The following is a 27,173-nucleotide window of genomic DNA, read 5'->3' as shown; positions in this document are numbered from 1 at the left end:
CTTTTCGGTACTAAAATTTTTCACCCCTCCGCGCATCGAATATAATCAGCACGTTCTCTGAAATGGTGAATAGTGCGATGAATATAAATAAGGTTAACAGAAACTTACAGGGAAATGGATTTCAGTACGTAATAACATCAGCTTTGGTACGACAAACATTTGCGCCAGCAATTCCCCGGTAAAAAAAAAACAAAAAGCAAAACTAAAAACAACGGCATACCTTACTCTTTAACGAAACACACGTTACATGGAAAATAACGAGTGTAAACTAATCCAACTTCGATGTCTCACAGACCGACTATGCTAATGATGCATAATTTTAGAAACAATGGTATAAAACCGTAACGGGTCCAGTTAAGTTATTCTGTTTCAGGATTATGCGACGCTGATTCCTCGTTTTACCGCTAGCAATAGTAATTCTCTGAAAGGTTTTTTTCATCAGTGCAAGGAGAGTGAAAAAAAGAAAGTAAACAAGAGTTGCGGACGTCGTTTTTCCGACGGTGAATATTTTTGCACCCTGCTCACGCGGTATTTCGCAAAGTTGCAGCGAAGGGCTGCCGCTGCAATTGCAGGTGAGTCGAAAAAAAGAAGCAGCAGTAACAGCGGCAACAGCATCCAGGGATGAGTTTTGCGTCGAGTTTACATCGGGTTGAGAATTGCGGGGGGGTTGAAACTCGTGCTGGCGAACTTTAACGCGAAAGGATTTTAATGGTATACGGATATTGGGATGGGCTGCAGTGGGGCTGAAGCAGAATTGAAATAATTGAAGGATGGTAACAGAACGGAAGGAGAAGAAGAGAAAAAGAGAAAAAGAGACAGCAATTCGGGCGTGCAGACAATTTATTCAAAGAGAAGAGAAGAGAAGAGAAGAGGGGACTAACTCTTTCTGGTTTCCACGTAGATCGGGGGAGAAACTATCTTCGGTAAATGATAAGACGAGGTGAAGCTGAGGGGGAGAAAAAGGAAGATAGAAGGTTGAAAAAGCACGTTTAATTTCACGCGTTTTTATGCAGCTCATAAAAATTCTGCATGTAATAGCCGAATTTACACCTCCGCCAGCCGATCGCTAGCTTCGGCGCTGTTTCTTCTTCTTTTTGTTCTCATCTTTCGCCTCGTCGCCACGAATGCGGGGGTAAAATTAAATGGAAATTTTAACGAGCCGGCTGCACAGGGTGCAGTCTCGATTCGCGTGGGGGTAGAAAAAAAGCTCGCCTAATTCGTGCCTAATCTAGCGCCCTCGCGGCTGTTCAAACACGCAAAAAGCCCTGCGAAGGGAAAACGGAGGGAGTTATAGGGAATGGGGAGGATTACGTCTCGGGGGTGGAGAAAACCCGAATACAGGTATAACGCGAAGAACGAGCATGATCGGGAATCGGAGGACGGGGATCCGGAGCTCGGAGATATACGTTCGTCGAATAGACGACGTAGACTACGACAAAGTAAAGACTAAACTTTTATGGAACGGCGTGTGGGTTCGCCCCGGAAGTTTACGAGGTGTAAGCAAAGAGTCTGAGGAGCTGCAGGAGCTGGGAGAGCGACGCTGTCACTTCGTCGCGATCCCTTTTCCCGTGTCTCGGATCTACGGACGACCTTACATACTTTATTCCTAACAACCCCTGAAGCCGAGCGAACGAACCGGGGTGCATCGGTTGCAGGATGAATTTCTAGCGGAACGTTTGTCTTGAAAACGCGTCGAACTTCGCGGTTTAACATTGAAGGCGCCTAGCGAAAATTAATAACGTTTAAATATCAACTTTCGCTACTCGTTGCTTTCGTAGTTCAATTTAGCCTAGCTAAAAGTCTGTTGTAAAATTTTTTCAGACCAAGTTTACTTGAGTGATGGAAAAGGGACGTAAAACTAAATAAATTATAGTTTGAGAGTCTATTATTTTTACGTATACACGTGTAGAGGAGCAAAAGATTAACGGATGATCGCAAAACTCGACCGTGAATGAAATGTATTCGCCTTTCGTCCGATATTCGATCGCAGTCGGAGAGACTTTGTCCGTCGACAAATATCGAGAAGCGATTCCCCCAGGGCAAAAGATTCTGTCCGCCGGTTCTTACGGTGTTTCATGCACCCTCAAAAGTTTCTCCCTACTTGCGTTATTTCTCCGTTTCCGGTTTGCCGGAAAAACTGCGTTGAAAAATTGAGTCGTGAAATTTGATTTTCCCGGCAGGCGGAAATCCTGCAACCGCTTTCGATGATCTTCCCCTGTACAGCAGAAACTCTTCTCCACCGGGGCGAATGTTTTACCCTTAAGGTTCCACCACCCTTGTCACGGCATCGAACCGTCCAGCCAAGCAGACGAACAGAAATTTTCACAAGATTAAGTTTGCCTCCGCAACGCGGGTAAATCGTGAGCTTGACGACAAGTAGATGGAGAAATGAGCTCGAACAATTTTCATTCCGGACGAGTAAACAGCCGCCGCAAAGTTGGACGGAAATTTCAGTCAATTGCACATATTTTCAAGGCAGTTGGTTACGAATGTGCGCAGGTAGATTTTGAACGCGATAATAGGTGGAAAAAAAAAAGAAAAGCAAAATAATTTTTCATCGCGCAAAGAACTTTGCGGGCGGTAGCAAAAATGCCGGAGGTTTTCATCCGCGAGCAAAGAGGCTGAAAACATGATTCTGAACTCACGTTGATGCCGCATTCAAACTGAGGAGACTCTCTCCTCGTTTCCGTGATACAACTTCCGGAGTTTCCCGGCATTGCATAGCTCCGGGCTTTGCTGTAAGGGCCTGTAATTCCCGTCGGCAAGAGTGGTCGAAATATCGAAGTCGGAGCATCTCTGGCAATTTGCGTAAGTACCGGCTGCTGCCTCGGACTTGGTTTCATCGCCTACCCAGCCTTCTCTAGCCATTAAAACACAAAAGTTGTTACTTTGCGCGCGGATAGCGAGCTGGGGTCGCGTGCGATATTTTTCTCCGTTCTTTGTTTTTTTTTTAATATTCTTTTTTTTTTGTTATTTTCATTTTTGTTTCGTACCCCTTTTTCCCTCTTCCACATCTTTTCCATCCCGTTTTTTCCTCGTAAAAATACGCCAACGTCTCGCTAAAAGGATTGACTCTTACGTATTCCGACTCATGCACATTTCTCGTAGACCAGTGACGAGGAATAGACCGGAAATTACAAAATATTTTAGAAGATTGTCTTTCTACGCTCCTCAAGCCTTTCGCGTGTGAGCGTATCTTTACACTCGCTGCGCTGCTCTTCCGTCGCCCCAAGGAAATTAGCAGCAATGACACGCGATGCTTTGGCTCGCGCTTCGATTCTACACATAAATAAACTACCAGGGTGATTTTGGACCGCGGGAAATGTGGGGAAAAAAATTAATTTCCCGCATATCGAATTATTGGTCACGAGAAACGTGATTGTACACGGCGATGGAGCTTGAATTATCATCCCGATAATAACGATCCAAAAAATCCGTATAGTTCGAATGATTCGATTGGAAAATCGTTTAATTTTTCCGTAAATGGTCTAAAACGAATTATTTTTCAAATTCATCAGATGGCACAAAAGTCTGATACATACAATCGTAACAATTCGTTGAAATAAGATTCGCTGATAAAAATTTTTCTTCCGGATCAGACATTTCTAATTTGATTTAACTCGATTAGCTTCCGCAGTTGCACTTTTACACTTTTATGTTGTAATGTTTTTACTTGAAGAAATATTTCACTTCACTGAGTATTCCATGCATTTTTCAGTTTTAATACCAGTTTAACGCGTGCGCAAATCTAATTCAAAATTTCACGTCAAATCAAGTGGTTAATACGAGCTGATTGACATTTTACTACCAAATTAAACTCACGCAATCAATGAAGACTCAAACATTCAAGCTGGCGTGTTGCGTCGAGAAGAATGGTTTGTCCGTAAAAAAACTCGGATCGTCCGTAACGCGTGTAGCGCGATTGAAATTTTGGCAAGATACCAGCGGATTGGTTCACACCTGTGGTCAAGTCAATGGACGCAAATGCCGTAGATATTTCCCCCTTAAATTCATCCCTCACAAAATCTAAAATCATTGCCTCGCAGTGAGTTTGACAACGAGTGAAATTGTTTCGAGCATCCGATCGTCTTCGGAAAGTTTCTCGCCGACGATGGGACGGGGGGGGTTTAATTTTCGAAAAAAGAGAAGCAAAAACAATGCCAGAAATTACACGGTTGTCGAGTGCAGGCCACCGAAGCCCATGGAGTCGAGGGGGTTCCCTGACGACGGGGTTGTTGAAATAAGAAGCCGAGAAGAAGAAGAAGAAGAAAGAGAAGTTCGGGGGTGAGTTTTCATTCGTCGCCTAATGGGGTAGGAAATCGGTCGTTGAATCCGATCCCCGCGGTCTTCACGGTCGGAAATCCTCGGATTTCTTCGACGACTTCCGCGACTCGGCTAGATTGAATCGAACCGTGGGTCCACCGGCCTCTTGGTATCAATCAAATCCACGTGACCCGAACCGAGTCTCGCGAAAAGCTCGCCTCCTTTGTCCTTGGTCCTGCGCTTTTTGCCCTTTCGCGCGATTCGATCGCCTCTTTCCCCTCGCAGTGCGTGCTTTTCCGTTAAAGCCACGCGCTCCTCGGGAGCACCAAAAAACAAAATCTGTTTTACGCAGATGCATGTTTATCGCCGCATTAGCTCCCTGGAGGAGGAAACGCGAACGGCATAAGCCGCCTCGTAGCTCTCGTGGTTTACGGTGACTGTAAACCGCCGCCGCAGCTCTCGATCTCATCGAGTACGGGACAAGGTTCAAGGACCAACCGTCCTAATTCTCATCCTCGCCTACGAGCGGTTAAATTTGCTGATTCATTGCTCAGCCGTCGCTGAGTAATTCTCGAGAAATTTCATCTGTCCCGATTTGATTGTTGAGAAAAATTTGACGATGCCAAGAATTATACGCGATCCGAAATTCGCGTCTGGGTGCGATTTTCTGGGAGGATCGAAGCCTTGAGAGAACGGGGACACGTGTGGTGTGCAGGATCTACAATTCTTTCGGTACAGCACCCTCGAGTACGAAGCCGGGCGTGTGTAGTGACGGGATGAGAAATGTCCCGGCGTTAAGGAGTTCCTGCGGTACAAACTCGCGGTGACAGGATCTCGGATCTTGGAAAATGTCCAGGCTCTGTGCCTGCACGGCGGCCTCGGCGAGCCGACTGGCTCGGGAATTTCCCTTCGGAGATACGGATAAGGATTCGAGGGCTTTGTTAGACGTAACTATTTTCAGAGATCCACGTCGAGGCGCGGATCATGCGATTCGATTTCAGCCCCGACGAGGAGCTAAGGCTCCGCTGAATCGTAAACCCGCTATTTTTCCTTAATTTTTTCTTTTTCGCCCCTCCTTGTTTCGCGACTTATTCTTCTTCTTCCTCTTCTTTGCCTTCTTCGTCTTCTTTGTCTTTGTAATTCAACGCCAAACGCTCCTAGCTCTGCACGGCTGGAAACGTACAAATTTCCTCCCGTCAAAACTAACGCGTCTTATTTCTCCTCCTGTCCCACCTGTCATATTTTTCCCTTTCTCAGCGCCTTTCTTTCGCCTGAAACAAACCGTGCAAAATTTCTTTCAACGCGTGTTGCTCAAATTGCCAAAATAACGCGAGACACACACGCGATTTACCGACGTTTTTAGGCACATTCTTGTCCTTCTTTCCCACTGCTTCTCGCCTCGTGGACTCCGCAAGTGCATGAATTCTCATCTTCATTAATTTTCCCCAGTGCCACGCGATTTGTTTGTCACCTCAACTCCGTCTTGAGTGAGTGAGCGAGAAAGAGAAAGAGAGAGAGAGAGAAAGCATGAGCTTGACTACAGACTCGGCGGAAATAAGGGAATTGTAATGTTCTCGGAAAACTTTGTTTCAAGTATAATTGCGAATATTATTACCGAGGGTAAAGCCAGTGCCTCAGAAAACTCGGCAAGTCGTTGGAAAATGAACGGAGTTCACAAGTAACGAGACGTCGACTCACGGATTACGTAACAAAATCTATAGAGTCACCTGTACGAAAAGCGAATGGGATTTTTGTCTCGACCGCCGCCTGCAGTCATAACAACGCGAGACGTGAGATGTTCTAGAAATTCTCGATACTAAGTTTTTCCGGCAAAGACGCTCTGGAAAATCCAGCCAGTTGTGACTGTTCCGTTTGGTGTGTTGAATAAACAAACTTATTACCAGTTGAAATCGACACTCAATCGAGGAACTGCGTACAAAGCATCGCGACTCTCGACATCTGCATGGTGTATTATTCCGTGATGACGAAACGATTAGTTAGGGTGAGAACGACGAGAAATACTCACCGCGGTTGTCCTCCCTGCAGCAGGCCTGCGAATGATTTACACTCGGAGTCTGTGCAGACTATCAAAACCTCCCATATATAATTCGTTTTGTCGAAACGTAAGGGGTGGGGGTTGAAAACGACCTGTTATTATTGAATATACCGGTGACATCAGCACGAGTATAACGACTCGACTTTAATCGACTCTAGCGGTCGAGTCAAAGCTGTGCATCAGGAATTTCCTCGACAATTTGAAGCTGAGGTGCGATCGGAATCGTCTCCGAAAATCGACAGATCCACGGATGATCGAAGGGTTGAAAAATTATAGACCGATCGTTAAACCTCGGCCAGTTGGACGTGACGTGATCGGGCCTTGATGCACCCTCGATTTCGGGATGAATTATTTCGTGTCTGGTGCACAGCGCCTGGATGACACTCGCCACCCGCTGTCGTTGACAGTGTCATCTATCTGCGCCATGTTTCGCGGCGACGCGATGCTGCCGGCTAATGATCCCTGTGCTTATTGCTACATGTGTGTGTGTGTCGTTATGCCTGAAGGAACTACTGTGGCAGCGATTAACTCGGCAGAGGGAAAGTCGAGAGGCTTCGCCGTTCCTCCTGGCGAACTCGAAGGGCAATTACGACGATTCAATAACCAAGCTGATAACGCACGAGCATGATTTTCCAACGAGCGAGAGACGATAACAATTTTTTATGGTCATACTTTGAACACTCGCGCTTCCACCCTTCTACCCTTGATAATTAATTGAAAATTATTTTCACGCTGATATCTGACGGAGTTTATTTTCGGATGAGGGTAGAGCGGATGTCGAAGGGATTAAATAACGCCGAGTCACGATCGGTATCTAATAACGGAATAGACCTTCTATGGAGTGTTTATAAATACTGTCGCGAATACACGCGGCGCCTTTGACTGTTCGCATTGTAACAATCTCGGCGTTATAAAATTAAATACGGGTTCGTTGAGTGGCAAAGAAGTGACTAAAGCATGCAGAAATTAAAATATGAGAACAATGCTTCTATTAGCGATACCCGTGATCTGTTTGAAGTCTGGAACAGGATTGTTTTCACAATAATTACCTATGGTTGGCTCAGCAACCTTAATCTTCTTTTAACACATGAAAGCTTAACGCATCTTTTATCTATGATGATTTCCAGATTCGACTAGAGAAGGGTGCGGGGGGGGACGGGAGGCAAAACGGGTTAATTCACCCTCTGTAACGATATGTATTTGCAGTAATTTAGTTGTTTCGGATAATTGATTGGAAAGGAACATGCCAACAGTATAAGAGATACTTACCCATTACAGCTTTGAATTTTACAAATCATTTATAGAGTCGGTAAATTAATCGGGAGAGCGACGGTTGATCAGGCGGCGTTCTAAATTTAGCAAAAACTGCAACATTTCAAGGGCTGCCAACCGCTGCACACAGCGATAGCCGAACCGTGTTTCGCGTGCGAATTTGACCCAAATCGACTCGCCCGCTACCTAATGTAAGCCCCACATTGAGGCGCATATATAAACATGCATGTACACGGTGTTCCGCAATGTAATTGCAACATTAGGTGCACGTGGCCACACTCGGACGGATGCCGGGTACGTGTAAAGAGTAATTAAGAAGACCGTTGGGCTCGGAACGGCGCCATCACCGCCCGAGATAGCCTAACGAGCAGAAGGCGTTTCACCTCGTTTTGTCCTCGGCTCTTTGGGTTGATTGAGAAGCGGGAAACGGACATTTTTCAGGTTCGTTCCAATCTCGATGCTTATCGATTGAGCAGCGTCCCAGTCTGCAGAGGATGGACGAGAAAGTAATGAGATGATCAGCTGTAACTTGGCGACGCGAGTCGTCGACTGAAAATCGTCTTGTTGAGAAAGGTCCTTGCGTCAAACTGCCTTAGAAATGTGCCAAAAGCCTTTGAGCACAAGGCGACCTTCTCGTAAACTCGCGACGCGGTTGCCAAGGTGGTAAATAGTCGGAACCGCCACTTTGACTCAACACTGCTGTGCCAGGCAGTCCGACTGCCTGTCTCTTGGAAAAGGGAAACGTTTGCGGAGTTAATGCGAGCAGAATTCGACTCTCGTGATTAACGATGTTCCGACGGTGAGACGAGAATGCCAAAGTTGTAATGAAATCCATGCTTGTAGAGCGGGCACAAAGTGCAATGACGCTCAAAGTGATAGTGAGCAAAATATAATTTCTGAATTTTTACCAACTCGCTCCTCAAATCGCTCCGCATAATTCAAAAATAATTTCTCAATTTTTTCAGATTTTTATCTCAACTCTACCACGTGCCTCAAAGAGGGTGGATTCCATTGAACCCTTTCAGAGGCACATCAAGTCTACCGAACGGATGTCGATGAAATTTTGTACAGGGGGGTTTTTTGGATCGCTGATTACGAATCTGAGCTCAAAATTGAAAAACTGAAAGTTACGGATGCAATGTGGCGGACCAAACCCCCAAGAGTCAGTTGACCTCGCCGTATTGGATCCAGCACTTTGTATTGTCAAACTATGAGTTCAGATCCGTAATAATCGACCCAAAAAACCACACTGTGCCAAATTTCATCCAAATCTGATTGGTAGATGTGACGTAGCCCTGAAAGGGTCGAATGAAATCCACCCTCTTTCGGGGACAAATTAAAGAATTATTTTCGAATTATCTGGAGCCGATTTGAAGAGCGAGCAGGTAAAAATTAAAAAATGACCTTTCTAAAAACCACCCCAATGAAAATTGAGTATTGCAGTCTTCGATAATTTATAAAAGGCATACATTGCAGTTGGTAAATGCTTTCAAATTGCATCCACCCGACATTTTTCATCGTCACTAGCTTCTGCCGGTGTATTCCTGTCATCTGACCCAAAGACCCTCGACAGTCCGTCACTCGTTGCTGCACACCCGAGTCGTAGCCCGAGGTGTCTGGGTACAATTGCATCTCTTGACCCTCCGCTAACCAGGCGTATACCCCTATGCCAAATCCACCACCCATCACCCGGACCAACGAATGGATTAGACTCTGCACTAAGGTAGATTAGTCGTTATCCTCCCTCGTCCTCGGCCCATCTCACTCCCGTGCAACAGCTACACCGAGTACACAGGTGTTTGCACGCAGCGTGCGGGCTCACCTGAATCTCACCCGTTCCGGGTCGACGTTGTTCACACGACGTTCGATTTGGCTGTACAATGGCGCGGGTCAGCCATCGCCTCGTTCTATCCGACATATTGAGTAATTGGGGAAGTTTCAGGGATGGGTCTAATCGAAGCGGGGGAGGATGGTTTCGTTTACTTGGAAACCACACCGCGATTATGTTTCTCGCGTGTTATTCCTGCGCACAAAGCTGAAACGCGTTCGAGCCTTGAGGGATCGGTGGGTGTGAACGTACACAGGCGTACCGAGTGGGGTAGGTGGGTATTATAATTCAGCGGTATGAAACTAATCCGGAGAATTTGAAACGCGTATACCCACGAGCCTCGAGAGAGTTAGACCAGGGTCTAAACCCGCGGCTTGGCGCAGGACGAATATTCCGTTGAGTATTAATTAATCGGCCTATAAATTAGACGTCACACAATGGCGGCCGTCCCGCAGGAGCGGGGAAGGGAAAACGTCTGGAATTTCGGTCCCGTAAGAATATCGCTGATCTACGAGGTATGCGTATGGGTTACGGGGCAAGGGTCACGTTCTGCTCGTCCTCTCCTCGCCACCCTTCGGGAATCCATCGGTGAATCAACGATGCGGCAAGGGAAACACGCGGCCGATTCGTTCGCCCTTTTTCTTCCCTCATCGGATAGCCTAATCGACGAGGATCGATGCTCCCGCGAGTCCGAAAGCTTGCTTCCGATGTGCAAAACCATTGATCGGGAGGAAAGACCGCGGAGAGACGAAAAAAACTCAGGTTTCGTCCCGGCTTCGCGACAGGTCGACGAGAGGACAAAGCCCGTTGAACCCAAAGGACCCCGGGGTTTTCACCTTGGCGTAGTTAGCTTCGGAGGAGGATCCGTGTCAGGGTTGATGAAGGGCGCCGCCGAGCTTTGAGACCGCGAAATTTTGGCTCGATTGAATTCCCGGGGACGGTTGTAGACTGTCCGGCCTGCTTGCGTCGAGGCACTAATGGTACCCCGTGAAAATCACGGGCAATTCCCACACGGCGTGATTTCATACCCCGTAAAATTGCACGCGTGTTCTCGCTGATAAACCGCTAACCGCGAATATTTCCGTCGTGCAATTTCTGCTGGAGCATTGATTCGATCGTTCGTGATACATCCTCTGTTAAAACGAGCTTTTCACTCACCTGGGAGAAAGCTGACATGCGATGCTGCGGTGCACAGAGTTACGCCGCTAAGCTTTTGCTCCCCGACAAAGCCATGCTCGTGCAGCGTTGTAGTTGAGATTTTCCACCCAACGAACGGTAAAAAGATCGATAATTTATTATTTCTCTTCATCCTATCTTTTTCTAGGAAACTTCAGACACCGCTTCAACGCCGTTGTTGTCAGTCACTGACGCCGGGGAATGATGGCCTGATCCGTTATTATAAAAAGCTGCGAGCAACGGTGTGGATGGTGGACCGCTGGAGAAGGCTGACGCGGACTTCACGGGCCATTTCCGGTTCTTGAATTATTATTGACAGCGAGTAACGTAGAGCCCTCGACCTCGAGGCTACGATACGGGGGGTGGGAGGGAGGGAGGGAGGCCAACGTCGACGCGATTGCCTAGGTTGGTAGTGGGACCGTAGCCGAGAGTAACCGCTCACGTCTGTTTCACTTATCGGTTTTTCATTTGACCATACCAAATAAATTCCGACCAACCGCCGCGGACGTTTTACGCTAAACGATTCTGAAGGTACTTAACGTCCCACCGCCTCCGAAACCGCCCACCTTATTCATAATTGAAACTTTTTCCTTTTCCCTTTTTTCTCAGTTCTTCGTCACATTCGCGATTCTTCTTCTTCTTTTTCTTCTCCTTTCTCAGCCCACCTCGCACCCCGAATATTCACTATTAATATGCACACCATTTGACGGGGCAAAGCGGTCAGAATTCTTTCTTCTTTCGTCCTCTTCTTATTCTTTTTACAAATCCATTATAGACCGTATAATTGGCAAATTTTTCACAAAGTCTAGGCTGCAGCAATAACGCTCAAGACTCGCGATCGATCATTCGGCGAATTTCGTCGTTCCTCTAGCGTGTAAAAGAATAATAAGATTGTACAAGTAAGCTGGATAAATTATCACCCAGGGAAAACGTACAAGTTTTCATCGTCTGAAATAATTTTCGTCGAAAACAAAAAATCAAAAAAAAAAAAAAAACGAGTATACGTATTTTTCAGCCATGTGAAATTCAAACGAGTTAAACGACTAGTCGTTCTTCCCGTTGAAACGATAGCGCAAACGCATCGTCACTTTATTGTAGACAGCCGACGCCGACGTCGAGCGCCCGCTGCGCCCCTTATTTCGCGGTTTCGAAAGGGTGCGCAGGGTTGCGCCGTCGGCCGATTGTCGAGCGGAGATCGCCTCGTAGAGGGATGAAATATTTAGACATCAAGGAGAGATAAGCAAGCCCTGCGTCACCCGGTCTCACTCGCTGCCTCCACTGTCCCGGTGTTATTGCCTGGAAGTTTGATAACGCTAACCGGTGGAAAGGGCGTGGGGAGGGGGGACGAAGGGTGGAGAGAAACGTCCCATCCCAACCGAACGCCCGACGCGCTCATCTCGTCGCGAAGTCATTGTCTCGTCATTAACGCGTCGTTTTTGCAAAATTAGGCGCCGTTTTTGCAACAACTCCGGACGTGGAGGAACTCGGGATTTTGCCCGATAACAAACTCCCGGATAGTGTATACGTGGTATACGACCACCGCGTGGCCATCGCTGAGAAAACGGGGGAGGATAAAATGGGATTGAAACTTGGCGCCTGTGGCAAGTTATAATCGTTTACTTAATGCACTGGCTATTTTCTGTTACTATATCGCGCCTTTTATCCTCCTGACTTGTGGAACGCGATTAATTCCACGTTAGAGACGCGGTTGGCGATGAGATGTGGCGATGATAGCTCAGTGTGCGGGGAAAGTTAATTGACTCGAGAAACCGTGCGCGGGGTTTTATGATGTGTATTGGGACAGTGGTCGCGGCGGTCGTTTAAGCCGTTGAAAAACACGTCGAACAAAAATATACAGAGGACGGTTAGCCGGGGTCCTCTGCGGAGCAGCTGGAGGCGGCCAGCTTTCCAAATCAGATTTCACATCTAATAAAACCCGCCCGTTCGATATTCAAAAATAAACATATCCAACGCTCACCTAAAACCAGTCAGTCACCGACGAGTTGGATCCGGAAAGCTTGCAGGGAGTACCGACTCGGCTCTTATAGGCGACGTCGTCGCGTGAATAAAATGTTTTCATTCCAATTTTCGACCGACGGAATATGTCTGCCGGAATTCCTGTCCTCTCGGAAAAGCGTATCCAGCTTGTTTATTTCGCCTCCTCCTAAGCATTGCTGCAGCGAAGTGGCGAAGAAATATCTGTTCGTCGAAAAAAAAAAAACAAGAAAAAAAAACACAATAAAATACCGGGTGAAATAAAAATCAGATCGCATTCCCGCGACTAGCCACGAAAAATCGTTGTCGCAGATACACAATTATCTCCTCCCCAGCATCTCTGAGTCCATTGTCAGCGGTCCCAAGTGAGTGACATGTGTAAAACATTGCAGTGAAATTAGACGCACGATGAATTCGCAGGTGACAATGAAAACGATTGCAATGAATTATTTTCCGCGAGTCAGGACTCACCGAATCGTGCCATGGTTAATCTGCAGGATTGTTGGCTGATTAAGGAGATGTCGAAGAATGAAGTCGGGAGCGATACCGGGGAGACAGAGGAGGAGAAGCGGTGTCGCAGCGTTTGCCAACAGCAACAATTATCCACGGCCAGGTGCCGCTGCCAGCGTTGACAGCCGTTTGGTTCTTGCTGCAGGCGCCCACGCGCCGTAACAACCGACGACAGTCTTCGGCCGGGGTTCGTTTCCGTCCCTCTTAAACAAATAAATCTCGTTTATACCCCGGGTTATACGCCATAACAAACACTCCGGCCACTCCCAGTTTCGATCTAAATTTCACGCAGGGACGCTAACGAAGCTCGAGTACCGCAGCTGCGATTGGTGTCGCGCAATTACCCCTCGACGATTACCAAATCATAGGAGGTTTTCGGTATGGAGGCTGTCGCAGAGTTTTTGGCAGTGTCTGAAAGAGGCTTCCTATTCACGAAGCCTCTCTCTGAAGAAACAGAGAGAGGGAATTGCGTGCTGCGTCGAGAATCGGGAAGTAGGTATGGCTTGTTGGTAGTCGGGGTTATTCGCGGCGGAAACCGGAGTGGAAACTGCGGACATCGTGCCGCAAATAACCAAATAACGTACCGACGTCGCTCGCACGTGGATACCAAAAATAATATCTTTAGCTTTAGCGTCGGGACCGACTGTCGTCAAGTAGACGGCAGTCGCGAGATCGCACGCAAGTCAATGTGTCCTTACGCTTGTCTGTCCGGTCTGCGGATGCTTTGAAACGGCTTGGAATGAGACGAAATTATGCGGAATTGTTGGACCCGTCATTCGATAATCCGCGTCTTTTTCAGAATCGACTTATATCTATTCGAACTGTTTGATCGGATGCCCGAAATCAGTTAATACCAAGCTCTTTGTAGGCACGGTGTAGCACGGTTTAATCAATTCATACCGAACTCCAAGCTTCTACCTTCGTTTTAAACATTTCTTAGAACGTAGAGTACTCGTGCTTTGGTGCTATAAAATTTTAGAAGAAAAGAATATTGTACCATTTTACCCGAGAACACAAAACGAGCCAAGTACCTAATCCAAATTCGATTGTTATGCTCGATATTTGACGAAGTAGCAGATAATTGAGATCCTTCTGTCTCTCCGAGGATTCGAAAATAAACTGAACGGCATCATCAACGCCCAAACCCTCTCCTCGTGAATTTTTGTCCAAACGCAGCATTATTGATATTACCAAGAGTTCGTCAATGCTGAAAAACGACCAAGTTTTTTCCACCCTTTCGATCGTTAGCGTGGAAAGCGATGTACCCACCGAAAGAGCTTAGCTGAGCCTGTGCCAGAGAATCGGTGAATTATGATGTTCCCTAATAATAACCCGATATTTTAATGCATGCCATGCCTCTGGGTCTGCATATCCTTTTCAAGCACGTATTTTACAGTCCGACTGCACAGCCGCGCGTTTTCTGGGTCGCAAAGGCTCGACGAAACACTTTTTGGCCTCTCGAGCCTCGGCCCGTTCTTTCGCTGCCTCTCCGATCGAAAACTAATGATCTATCTGCTCCGGGCGAATCCGGTGTCACCGCGCAAAAGCCTTGCCGCCTCTCTGGAGCAGGGATTCCGGGTTCAGGGAGGCCTCCGAGTCCTCCGACATGAAAAGGTCCAATTATCAGCGCCCTCGATTCCTGGATCCGGGGACGCTTGGTCAACTAATTGCAGGTCCGAGAAAAGAGAAGGATAAAGGATTACTGATATATTTACTTGGATTGCAAGAGCCGTTCCTCCTCCCTTCCTGTTCTTTCATGCATGTGAAGGTGGCCACAGAATCCAGAATCAGAAGGTATTTTGAACGAAGGTCACGAGAGACTCGGTACATTGGAATCGGAATCTCTTTGATGAAGAACTTGGTGACTGATGGAAATCTGTAATTAGAAAATTCACTCAAAGTATCTACTAAAACATCATTACAGCAGTGTGATTGATCTGCAGACCTTCTTGCTAAAAAAGCTCTCCGCGAAATATTTAGAGTCAGATTTGAATCGTTCCCACTAACGGTGTTCAAAAATGGAATCTTCGGTCATTTGACAGTCGTGATCGGATTATTTTGCGCATCGTAATTCTACATTCCGAGCGTGAAACACGACTAGGCTCAGGTGGTGCTGATACTTAGATCATTGTAAAAATTCGCATTTAAAATTGATGCCTCGATCTCTATTCGTTAGCAGGCAATTGAATTTCCAAGAGAACCCGCACCCCGGACGGTGGGTGACGACAGATTGAAACGGGGCATACTGAGCGTCAGGGGATCGCGGGGAGCACATAAAACGAAAGAATATCCTGGATCTCGACGTTCCCCAAATATTGTTTTCACAATATTCCTATGTGAGAGAACATCCGGAGGAATTCTTAAATCGGTAAATACTCCATCGCCAACTTCCGAGACTCGTCGCTTGGAATTCGTTTGACCATCGTGGCGAAAAATATAACCTTTTGACAACAGTGGTAATGGGTACGTGGTAGTATAATACCAATAGTGACGGTAATAACAATATGCAAAAACACGGTGTACGGACTGAAGCTTCTTGAAATTCCCCAGGGGAAAGTGCCTCGTAACATTGAAAGTGAATGAGGAAGAAGGACGAATTCGGAGCCAAGGTTCACGCGATTAGCGGTATCAACCGGACGGCCAACTGACCTGGGATAAAAAGCGAAACCGTCCTCGATGGCCTCCGAGCTGAGCACACGTGAGCACGTAAGTACATAGCGGAGCGGCATCGCCGGATGAATGCATAATTCAAAAGGCTCCAAGAGCCAGGCGTAGGCACAGCATTTCATTGTGAATATTGACGACGTATACGTATTACATACACGCTAGATGACGGAGGCCATCGCGAGGTGCGAATGAACCGACGACTCGTCTTTATTGTATCCACGCTGTCTGCCGGCTATGCGTCATTGCGGTGGGCACAATCCACGCGAGTTATTCGGGCACAGTTGTAATCCGGACCGCACATGGACTCGGAGAAACCTCAGCTCTCGGTCAATGATCAGCAGCGTGGTTTAGCGGTCAACCATGTCTAGGCACTCTGTTTAACTTCCTACTCGCAACTCGGATCCTCGACCTTCTGTTCAACAACCGCTTTTTATATTCGGATGGACCGAGCTTAATTGCTGAGTTGAAGATCAGGCGCTGGATTACGGGTTATTAATAAGTCGTCGAGCGAGAGGGATCAATTTTATCACTGATTGACGTGCCAAAAACACACACGCGTCTCGCGTCGAGTGTGCAATCACTGACGTGCGGGAACAGAGTCATTTTTTGGATCGTTCGAGAAAGGTATGCGAATAACGGACAAACGCAGACATTCGTCGTGCGAAGTTTTACTCGCGGTGGAAGAACCGTGAAACTGGCATTTGGAGTTTCGGCGTTTCCTTGTTTTTGACATTTTTAATCAAGAAAGAAAACTTGCAAAATTACAAATCCTAGCTTGAACTTTGGTACGCGTAATAACAGAATTTGCAAGGAGCTTCGCGTATTCTATCAAGTTTTACGACACTGATCAATGTTGTATACATACTTTATCGACCTGCGGATGTACGGGTTTGTTATCAAGATTAAACCGATGCTGTCGATATTTGCATGGATTGAATTCGTCCCAACCCTCAGTTTATCGATTATACACACTTTCAGAGCAGTGTGAGTGCGATACGCAGGTTCCCAAATTTTTACCGTTGCCGTTCAATCATCTCGTCCAACCGGAATTCTCGACCCGATAACGTTATTTTCCTTTTCGTTTCGGTAGTCTGTCTTCTTTTTGTACTTCTTTTCGTTCGCCGCGAGCTGGGCAACTTAATTATGCAATGCCATAAAATTTGCAAATCTTACAGTTATGTAAACCGGGTGAATCGTGTTCGATCGACGGATTGTCATACGACGTACCTCAAGCATTACGGTGTGAATTATATTTCTTAGACCGAAAATACTCATGCGTCAATATTCGTTTGTCAAAGCTAGCGGACGGACATTTGAGTCACAGTTGAATCGTGCGTGAAAATACTCGTCGCGACGTGAAACGAAGCCGCATGCCAAATAAAGTCTTTCGTACCCTATTTTCATTCTTATTTCTTCTCGTCACAACGTGGCATATGACGCGTCGAATAACGAAGGTTAACAACGGTGAATAATACCTGCTTATTTCTCATTCCGATAAACAGACCGACTAACCGGTTGAATTACGGCGATGTTATTTTGTTCCCCGTTCTACGCACCCGTGAAACTACTATACCAGAGAACACCAGCATGGTACAGAATTTTAAATTCGACGCTTATTGGATCCCTTTTCGCCCATTGATTCGCCGAACGCTCGAATTTATTCCTTTTTCCTTCGTTTTTTTTTCCTCCTTGCTTTACCCGCCGCGCTTATAATGTTAGGTACACAATTTAGTAAAATTGTCGCAATGAGTATCGATAATAATTATCACCATCAAATTATTCGGCATGCATCGCGACACTGCATCATCTTGTTCGACCGATTAAGCTCGAATCAAATTACACGTAAATATGTCAATTAATTTTACACTGCGACTATGTATCGTAGGTACACAAGTATTGTATTATCCGCCGGCAATTTCGAGCTATTTTTCTACCTCAAACCTGTTCGTGAGCATCGGATTCAAATCAATAGATATCAGCCACAACACTAACGGACAATGTCCGTATCCTCAAGCCAAGGTTCGTCTCTTTTCTCCTCTCACGGTGGAAGTTTACCTCCTCAACAATAACATACGCGAATGGTAAAAATCAAAGCGAAACATTTATTGCACTAGTTCCACTCGAAACTTATCACTAATTCATTCATTTTTGCTCCGTTTACCGATACTAAAAACAGTCAGCATTTCGACATCGCGTCCCGTTCTCCGGAGCCGATATCGAGCATTCCCAAAATGAGCACCAAAGCAAACGGAATATTTTACACACAGACACAATGTGTGATTGTATTATGCATACCTTACACAGGCAGACGAGAAAGGAGGACCTGGTGGGCGCCTCGAGCGACGTGTTTCGAATGGTGGGTCAATCGTTGAGGAATTGGAGACTGGACACGACTACTGGATCGAGATCTAAGCGCTAGATCGCGTGCGTCGATCAGGCTGCTCACGTCGAGTGTCAATGGCTCCGAGTCTCTGTGTCTTGTGTACGGTGCTTTGTTTTCGTTGTTTGTCGGGCTCAATTCGTATTCCGTGAGGTGCCATTTACTGATCGTTATGGTGCGGTGTGGTATACTCGTCAGTCATTCGATGATCCCAAGCGCAATCGGATTTTTCGAGAAACAAAGCTCGTCTTGCGGGTGCGTCGGTGATTGGTTTTAGTTCGGCTCGTTAGCTTCTTTCGCCCCGTCTGAAAGTGTATCGAGAGTGACTAAATGTTGCGCGTCTCGTTAATTCAGTTTAAGCGAATGATGTTGCGAATGACGAAAGGTGACCTCGGGAGTGTTTATTGAATACCGCGATCGCGTTCCGGAGAGAAAATAAGACAAATACCGACCCAGTTCTCAGCTCTGCAGACTTGTAAACTATGAAGAATCGCGTGGGATACGCTCATTGTCCGCAGGCAAGTGTGAGTATGTTATACTTACTATTGTTCGCTAGAATGAGCGAGAATCATCAAGTGGGTGGTCGAATCAAGGAAGCGAAAGTTTGTTAATCTCCGTTTCTGAGACGCGCGCGTTGCCGACGTCGGAAATTCTGTTCAATATACACTTCCGGAAATCGATAATATACAGGAGAAGTTTGCAAAATTCTGCCAGAACGTAGCCGTGCATTTTGATGAAAATCAAAATTCCAATGTGGTGAAAAGCAGTTGTTTGTTGTTGGCTTGCGTGCCATTTCTTATCGTTGGTCAGATGAAGAAAGTGACAGAGGGAGTAACGAGATACGTACATTCGTGTAATAGAAGGAACGCCGTGACATCGGACATCCGAAACACGTGTACAAAGCTTGTTTCATACAACTACCGGGTGTACAATTCTACCCGGGAATTTTCAGCGAAGCTTTTTCTCTTCGCCACAAACGTTCGGTATTGAGAGACGGTAAACTTAAACCGTAAGAGATTACAGGCGCAGCGGTACGAGGTATGTAATTCAGTGTCAAGACACCTGCCGCTTCGGAGCATCTCATATTCGTATCATTGGTATGACTACAAGAGTTTCAGGAAATGGTGAAGCTTTCGATAACCGAGTTCGCGTCGCAAGAACAGCGATCGGATGATCTTGGAGCTTAGATCGAAAGCTCGGCAAACTCCGAGGTGAGAGAGTAGCTTTGAACTGGTTTATTGTTAGACTATCAGTCGGCGTAATTTGACGGGTCGTATTTGCGCCGGTCTAATTCATGAAACCGCTCCCAAGGGAGACAGAGGTTGTCTCGTATTTCGGTTTCGGGCTCTGTTTTCAACGCAGACGAAACATCGTCGAGGAACGCCGCTGCCGTTGGAAAATTAAGACGACGAGATGTGGAATAAAAAAGCACGGAATGAAAGATGCTTCTCCGCCGCGCCGCTCGCCTCGGGCTCCAGTCACCGAGGCCTAGGACAACTTCGGCTAAAATACCGTAAACTGGTTCGATTTTCTAATTCTGGAACCAACGCGGTGCTGTCGTGCAGCTGCGGCTGCCTGCAGGATTCGAAGGGAACGCTCGACTTGAATTCTGATTAGTTCGAGCCTCTTTTCCGCGTTTTTCTATACGGATTTTCCGTTTTTTGTGTAAAGAGATTGAACGCGGTATTGACAAATATGTTATTCGAAATAGCTTCACTTCTTCCAAACTCTTGTTAAATTTCACTAGTCGATTCGAGTTCAACCAGCATTTTTCCATGAATGAAAAACTACGTCTTGTAGCTGCGGTGTAAGGTTCTAGTGAATTCCTCTAATTGTCGCGAATAAAAACACGCGCACGCGTTTTATATCAATCGCCGGATGACTCGTCCATAATTCGTACAGTCGATGCAAATTCTTTTCTCACACGAGGTTGAAGTTAGTAACGTCTCGTGACGAATGATTGGACAAAACATAAACCACTGTTTTCCAATTTTCGAATGACTGAACAAACTGAATTTTTTAAATATGAGCATGTCTTGCTTTATTATGCGGCTTACTGAATTTCAGACAGTTAAAAATATGCGAAATAACGATTTTTCCCAACACGAATCGTTTACAATAAGTTTACTAACTTCAACGCGAATTTTTCACACAGTCGATTTCGTTACAATTATCAATCAATTTCGGATTTCGACACAGAGAACAAATACAAAGTATGCGGTATGGATGAATATCGACCTGGATGATACCCTCCATTAATTAAGCATAAAAATAATATTCAAAAGCCGCGAAGCGCGTCATATACCGAGTAATACCGGGTCCCTTTTTCCGCCCATGGCGACCGTTGATAAAAAGTTGGAGGAAAATGAAGCCAAAACTCTACGGGGTAAAACCACCCGGGTCAAAGGTAACTCACAATGGTTTTACCGCGGTAGCCGAATGGTGTACGGCTCGCGGCTTACACGGCCAAACCCGTAACCAGTTTTTGTCCACTTGGGAACGAACTACGGTCCGACGGCGTAACGTGTTTGGGGCGAGGAAAAGTCCCTTTAGGTGCAGCGAGATATACGGGTGTTGATTGTGTCCCATAACCCAGAAGTTGCGTTTCGACACCCGAACGCGTACGTATAACGTACAAACATTTTTACCCTTATTCGGTTAATGGCCGAAAGGACGAATATATCTGGTATTAACAATGTGAAAAACGCGAGTGAAGTTACATCCCGCGCGTAGATTAAATACGGCGTAAGTACACTCCTTTCGTTCCGCTGTTTTGCCGAAAACGTGAGTAACAAAAAAAAAAAAAAAAGGAAAATAACCGTACATCACTTTTGTACGATTCGCGTCGTTAAGACGAAGCTCGTCGCGATAACGAGCTTGTATATTTCCCTCACAATGCAAAAGCTGCAGACGCCTGGCGGCCGCTCAAAACTCTCGACCTTCGGATCCAAGCCTCGAACTTTGAATCGGAATTCTCGTTCTATAATTCCACAATTACGCAACGTACAATTCGCATCTCCTCGCCGTCTGATTGACATGCAGCGGTGCGTCGACGAAATCGGGGCAAATCTTCTAATACGATTGATAAACCCTCGAAAAAAAATAAATAAATAAAGACGAAGGATCGGAAGCCACGAACACGTAGCTCCGCCAAAGAACTTGTTCGGCAGCTCAAACTTTTCTCCGGTTAGACTGAATCTTTTAACGACGACGCGGAAAGTTTCCGCATGCTGCATGGGGTTCGTAGGTGCACCGTCGAGTGCGTGGTTATATATACCTATTCAATGCGGCTTGCCGTTCGTTGCAGGTGCCGTCGTTGGATTCAGACATTAATAGTGGATACCGAAGCGCACCGAGTTCACCGGGATCTGGGATCTTTCTTGTATTCCGGTACATCGCGGCAGGTGCGGGACGCCGCCTGCAGGCTTCTCCTTATCCCGCACAGAGATTGAGAAACCTCTAGACGGCGACAGGTATATGTGTGTAGCGCAAACTTCCGCGGGCGAGATTTGCCGATTAAACAGTTTATAATAATAACAATAATAATAATAATAATAACAATGGCCTGCATCACGCAGTCTACAATTTTCATTTTTTGCATTCTCGTTATTATCAGTGCTGCATGATACATTTTCACACGTGAACATTGAAAGTTATCTGTGCGTAATGAGTGAAATTTTATAAATCGATGGACGTGCGGACGGGTGGTAGCAGAACGACATAGAATTTTTATCGATTCCAGAATCACAATTACAACGACGTGTATTGTTCTTCCGAAACTATTGTACGAGATGAGCTGCTTCGGTGCATAATAATCTGCACTCGCTGCGTGCAACCTTAATTAATCCACGTTACTATAATGCATAGAACAATACTTCGATTGCGGCCTGCGGTTCTCGGTCGTTGTTAAATTGTGCAAAAAAAAAAAAATAAAAATAAAAATGATAGAAGATATCAATGAAACTGATGGCTTGAATAAAATAAAGCTAACGAAATAGTCGACGAATAAAAATGTAGAGATCCGAATGAACGAAAAAAAGGAAAACGAGGAAAACAAATTGGAGTATGTATCATTCTAGCCGGTGAGGCGCATCGGTAGCAAAATCTGTGCCCTGCTTCCCCCGCCGCCGCTTCGTCCGGAATCGCATATTTAGTGGAAATCGTCGTTAATAATCCTCGTCGTCTATAAATACGCCGATATTTCGCCCCGCCGCCGGCGCATTATAGAAGAGGCGGAGGAGAAGGAGTAGTAAGAGGAGGGAGGAAGGGGAGAAGGAGGAGAAGGAGAAGGAGGAGGAGGGCTCCCGGAATCCGTGGATATGCCGGCGGCCTCCGCGTCGAAGGCGTTCGGAGTAACGGGCGCCGCTGCGAACTGCACAAGCGCATGCGTCGCGACGCTACGGCAAAACGTGGGGGAGAGGGGGTGGAGAGGAGTGGCGAGGAGAGGAGAGCGGGGGTGGAGGTCGAGGTGGAGGTGGAGGTGGAGGAGAGAAAACCGCGGAGGAGGGAAGAGGGCGAGGGGAGAGGCGCGGGACGCGAGGTAACCGCGCTCAGTCCTAAGCCGATCGTCGTAGACAACGGGTGAACCACCCCTTCGACGAGAAATTCGACGCGTGCCACCTGCAGCGGGTGATTGGAAAACGGGCGTGCGAATTATGAATATGCATAAATGTGCAGTGAATTGTTAATTGTTTAGAGAAACAATTTGCGCGGAGATTATTTCGATTTATCTTGTATTTCCCATTGAGATAATAAATTTCAACCTACGAATACAGTTATAATAATAATAATAATAATAATAATAGTAATAACGATATCGATAATGACGATGGTAATAATTATAGCAGCAACAATGAATATCAATCGTTTGTTAATCAATTAAAAAACGAATCAAGCAACATAATAAATACACGATATTGAATTAACAAAAATTTGTGTGCAGGTATTATTAGTATACCTATAATATATCACAAGCTTATATTGTACGTGGCATCGTGTTTACGTATAGTTTGAGTGTTTGAAACAAAAATAAAACAAATTAAAAAAAAAAAAAAGAACGAACGCGTCCGATATTGTATTTATATAGCGAGAAGGAGGGCGATTATTAACGATCATGAACGAGGGGTGATTTTAAAAAGTTGTATAATAATACTAATAAAACAGAGTTATATACAGATAAAAATAACAACAACAATAACAATAATAATAATAACAATAATAATAATGATAGAAATAATAACAGCGTTGACCCAAATTTTTAAAACGTGTGTGCAGAAGAATTGAATTTATCCACCGGGTGTATAATTGACGTGAGTATATATAAGAAAATATAAATATATTGAATTTGATTGACAGAAAGAAAAAAAAAAAAAACAAAAAAACCATAGGGGAGGGGGAATATACCCTAGAAACGGGGTAGGGGGAAAAGTTTTAGAGAGGGGAGAGGGAGGGAAGAAGCGTAAAATAAAAGGAGATAGAGAGAGAGAGAGAGAGAGAGGGAAAGAAAAAATGAAAAGAAATTGAATCGAAGTGAACCACCTGTGCGAACTGTCACGCTGTCACGGCTCTCGCATCGTGTGTTCAGGGAGCAGAAGCCCAGGCACAAGGCAACCGGCAGCAGTGAAACACCAGCGGTAGCGGTAGTAGCAGCAACGCACCTACGGCCTCAGAGCAGCAGTAGCGGCAACCAGCTGTAGGCCAGACGCTATACCGTACACGCAATATAAAGAAGTGAGAGATTCACCTCTTCTTTGTAACGTCTGACATGATACATTTAACAAAATAAAAAAGAAAAAATGGAGGGTTGTGGAGAAACTCGAGTGAAAGATTTGGAACGAATGAGAGAGAGAGAGAGAGAGAGTAATTAAACGTGTGTATATGTCATTACGATTTTGAATCACTGCCGCTGCAGTTCGAGAATCGATTACCTACTCGATGTTGCAAGGGCGAATTAAGGGTTGATCAAAGATACGAATTTATTTGTTATTTCTATTAATAATCGTTGAGCGGATCGACAGGCGTGATTGATTTTGAAAGATTATCGTTTTGTCTTTTAATTCCAGCAGCAGGCGTGATTTGGATTACAGTTTGTTTTATTTTTATTTCTCATCGTTATCCTCGAATTATTTCCATGAGTAGAAAGAAACGTAGGTTACCGTAAATTATTCTTCACCGCGATCGTTGGATACATTGACGTGTAACTCTTAGTCCCTCGATAAAATATCGGAAGTTACCGTACAGAAATAAGGGGAGAAACGACTATGGAAAACCACCTGATATACTTGTTTGAAGAATCGCGTTGGCGGTTAAGCCTTGGAACATAATTCCTGTCCTATTAATCAAGGACGAAGCGATACGCGATACGATTGCGAATCGAACGGGCTTGAAACAATTTTTCGCTTTGTCATTCCTGCGTAGGCAGAAATAGAGAAAGAGAGAGAGAGAGAGAGAGAGAGAGATAGAGAAAAAGTGAAAGAACGACGTTGAACACACCGGAGCCAGGCTTAATCGTAAAGGAAACAACAACGTCTCTCGCAATTTCCCAGGGGCATTAGGCGAGCAGCCGCTTTAGGTGAGGAGGTGAGGAGGTGAGGGGTGCGAGAAACGGTCGGAGGGAACGGCTGATATGCACCGGAAATCCTAAGCACTAAGACGGAATCTCGGCCTCGCGACCTCCGTGAACCCGAGCGGAATTCACCCCGCGGTTTCAGAGAGAATCAGCGAAGAATTAGAGATTTAACGTATCGTTTGTTCGTTTTATCGAACGATAGCATAATTTTGCACAATTTCGAAAAGGAATGTTACGAAAGGCCGAAAGATTTTTCGAGCGCACGTTGTAATTGCGAACGACGTCGGGAACTTCCTGCGTGACAGTCGGTGAGTTTTGAATTAATATATAACCCGGGTACCGATACATTACCGGGATGATCAAAGGGCGGATGTACGGTTATAAATAAAAGCCGGTATAAACGGTAGATTGCCAACGAGTCAAAACGAGATTAACGCACGCTCGGACAAATTTAGATAATGACATCTGCTCCAGTGCCGTTTCAGAAATTCTATGCGCAATGATTTGAAATAACCAAGCAGGGCATGACACCTAGACTCGTTTCCGCGTGCCTTCTATTCCTACGTAACAGGGAGCTGAAACGCGTACTTATCGATCGCCGATCAATATTTTATTCGCATTGTTCTATTTAAACGATTCTAGGTTCGCGTTGTGGCGAATTTTCTCGCGAGAGAAAATCGAGGGGGATTTTTAACCGGGGACAAAACGATCCTACCGACTAATGCCTTGTACGTTTGGCTGTACGTAAACACACCGCCGGTGATCCATACCTAATCTTAATGTAAAATTAGCTTATCCGGGGTGATCGCAGTCGTTGACCTTTTCAGGCCGGAATCCAGTCTTTAGGGCGACCCGAGTTCGTGCGCTGCTGATGCTAGCTTCGTGCAAATTTAGAAAAAATATTATACCGAGGCGATTTTTGTACTCTGTAATTATTTCATCAAGAAACACCCCCATATTTCATTCTGGATTAACGAAATGAGTCAGGCAGCATAGATTTTAATCCGTTGATAAAAAGCTACTGTTTTTCAGCCAAATAACTCACGCTCGTTTTTATCGTTGTGAGATTTTTCAACTTAATTAAATAGATGGTAAAAAATAAAAAACTAAATGAAAAAGCTGGGACAGACATCGGCAAGAAAGAGGAAATTTTGTCGCAGGATGAATTTTGTTTGGAATTATCTATTCTCCCCGTTTCCAAACAGCTTTACAGAACTCGCTTCTCTGACGATAGATTAAAATCCGGTATCATTCGATTGAAAAACATTGATGACGATTTACGAATCTCCAAACGCGGATGATATATAAATCTGCATCCTTATCATTCGTGCAAAAATAGCGTGTTTCGGTGTAATTATGTGAAATCGTCGAATCGTGACCAACTCTGCGTATACGTATAATTTTCCCCAAAAGCGTAATGTTCGGGTTTGCAGTATCGCTTCACCTCGGCACGTGATCCGTGAACTGCAGCAGAGCAACTTTGAGAAAATAAGAGCAACGATTGTACATCGTAAGAGTATTTCACGTGTGACATGCGGCTCGAAGCGCAAGAGAAACGCTTTGATAATAATCATTGCGAGAGCTTGGCTGCAAGTTCAACTGTGTTAAGGTATTACGTAACGATTAAGGCTGTCGAAATAATACCTATATGTATAATAATGTGGGATAATGCCAAAAAAACGCTGGTGTTAACGGTGTACCCGATATAACACACGTATCACCCACATTTCTGGAGACATTCGATTTTGTTTCGTTTATTCGTTTAACCGTCCCTCGTCATTCTTTTTGCCTCATTCTTAAAAGTTATAAATACGTCGACAGGTCAAGTGAGAGGGCAGCAGCTCGGTTATACATATATACGTATAGGTTACACTGCAGGCTTTTTTCAAAGTGTTTCACCAAAGTGCTTTGAAAGTCGTACTAAAGTGCAGCATCCAAGAGTGCGAAAGAGCATCGGATTGAGCTGCAAAGAAGCAAAGAAGCGACACAAGAGCGCAGCGCCAGCAGCGATCAACCTTTCTCAGAAACTTAATGCGTTTCGCTCTATGATGACGGGCGGAAATAGTTGCAACATCAGCCTTCTCGTTTTTCATTTTTACCAAACCAGTTCTCTCTCGGCCAAAGGAGGATGGATGCAGTTCCGTTCGCCAAGTGTACCGCATTGCGGCTCGCTGGAAAGACCGCAAATGGACAAGTGCAAGAAACAACGAGAAAAAAAAAAAACGGGCCCTTTGTCGTTATTCAGAACGCATGGCGCGCGATGTTGAACAACTAGGAGAATAGAATTCGTTTTCCTAGATACCAGCAACGAGAAAGTTTCATCTTTGACAATTTGTTTGGTCGAAGTTTGTCCAGTATATCAACTCTGCATAAACGATACAAGAACATGTCGGAACACAAACAAAAGCATAGATTGGACCGAATCTCAGAACGTATAACACAGGCCTGCAAATGATAA

The 27,173-nt window shown here is 45.4% G+C and overlaps 2 protein-coding genes across 4 annotated transcripts in view; one reads left to right on the top strand and one right to left on the bottom strand.

Annotated features, from left to right (window-relative positions):
• LOC124306758 (uncharacterized) overlaps positions 1-27,173 on the bottom strand; it is an 89,003-nt gene that overhangs the window by 14,591 nt on the left and 47,239 nt on the right. The window contains exons 2-3 of the mRNA XM_046767728.1: positions 14,816-14,976; positions 13,062-13,303 (exon numbers count right to left, since the gene is read on the bottom strand). Of these exons, the coding sequence (XP_046623684.1) occupies positions 13,101-13,303; positions 14,816-14,976 (364 nt within the window). The 3' untranslated portion in view covers positions 13,062-13,100. The remainder of the gene's footprint in view (positions 1-13,061; positions 13,304-14,815; positions 14,977-27,173) is intronic.
• LOC124306756 (RNA-binding protein Musashi homolog 2-like) overlaps positions 18,197-27,173 on the top strand; it is a 135,051-nt gene continuing 126,074 nt past the window's right edge. The window contains exons 1-2 of one of the 3 annotated variants that reach the window (XM_046767721.1): positions 22,711-23,456; positions 23,732-23,877. In XM_046767721.1, coding sequence (XP_046623677.1) covers position 23,877 — 1 coding nt within the window. In that variant the 5' untranslated portion in view covers positions 22,711-23,456; positions 23,732-23,876. Of the gene's footprint in view, positions 18,672-22,710; positions 23,457-23,731; positions 23,878-27,173 lie in introns of those variants that run through there. The other 2 variants (XM_046767723.1, XM_046767722.1) reach the window with 2 other exon arrangements.

This window comes from Neodiprion virginianus, chromosome 6 (assembly GCF_021901495.1).
Source record: "Neodiprion virginianus isolate iyNeoVirg1 chromosome 6, iyNeoVirg1.1, whole genome shotgun sequence".
NCBI lineage: Eukaryota > Metazoa > Arthropoda > Insecta > Hymenoptera > Diprionidae > Neodiprion > Neodiprion virginianus.
The sequence above is the reverse complement of the archived record's forward strand: the minus strand, read 5'-3'. Positions and strand labels throughout refer to the sequence as shown.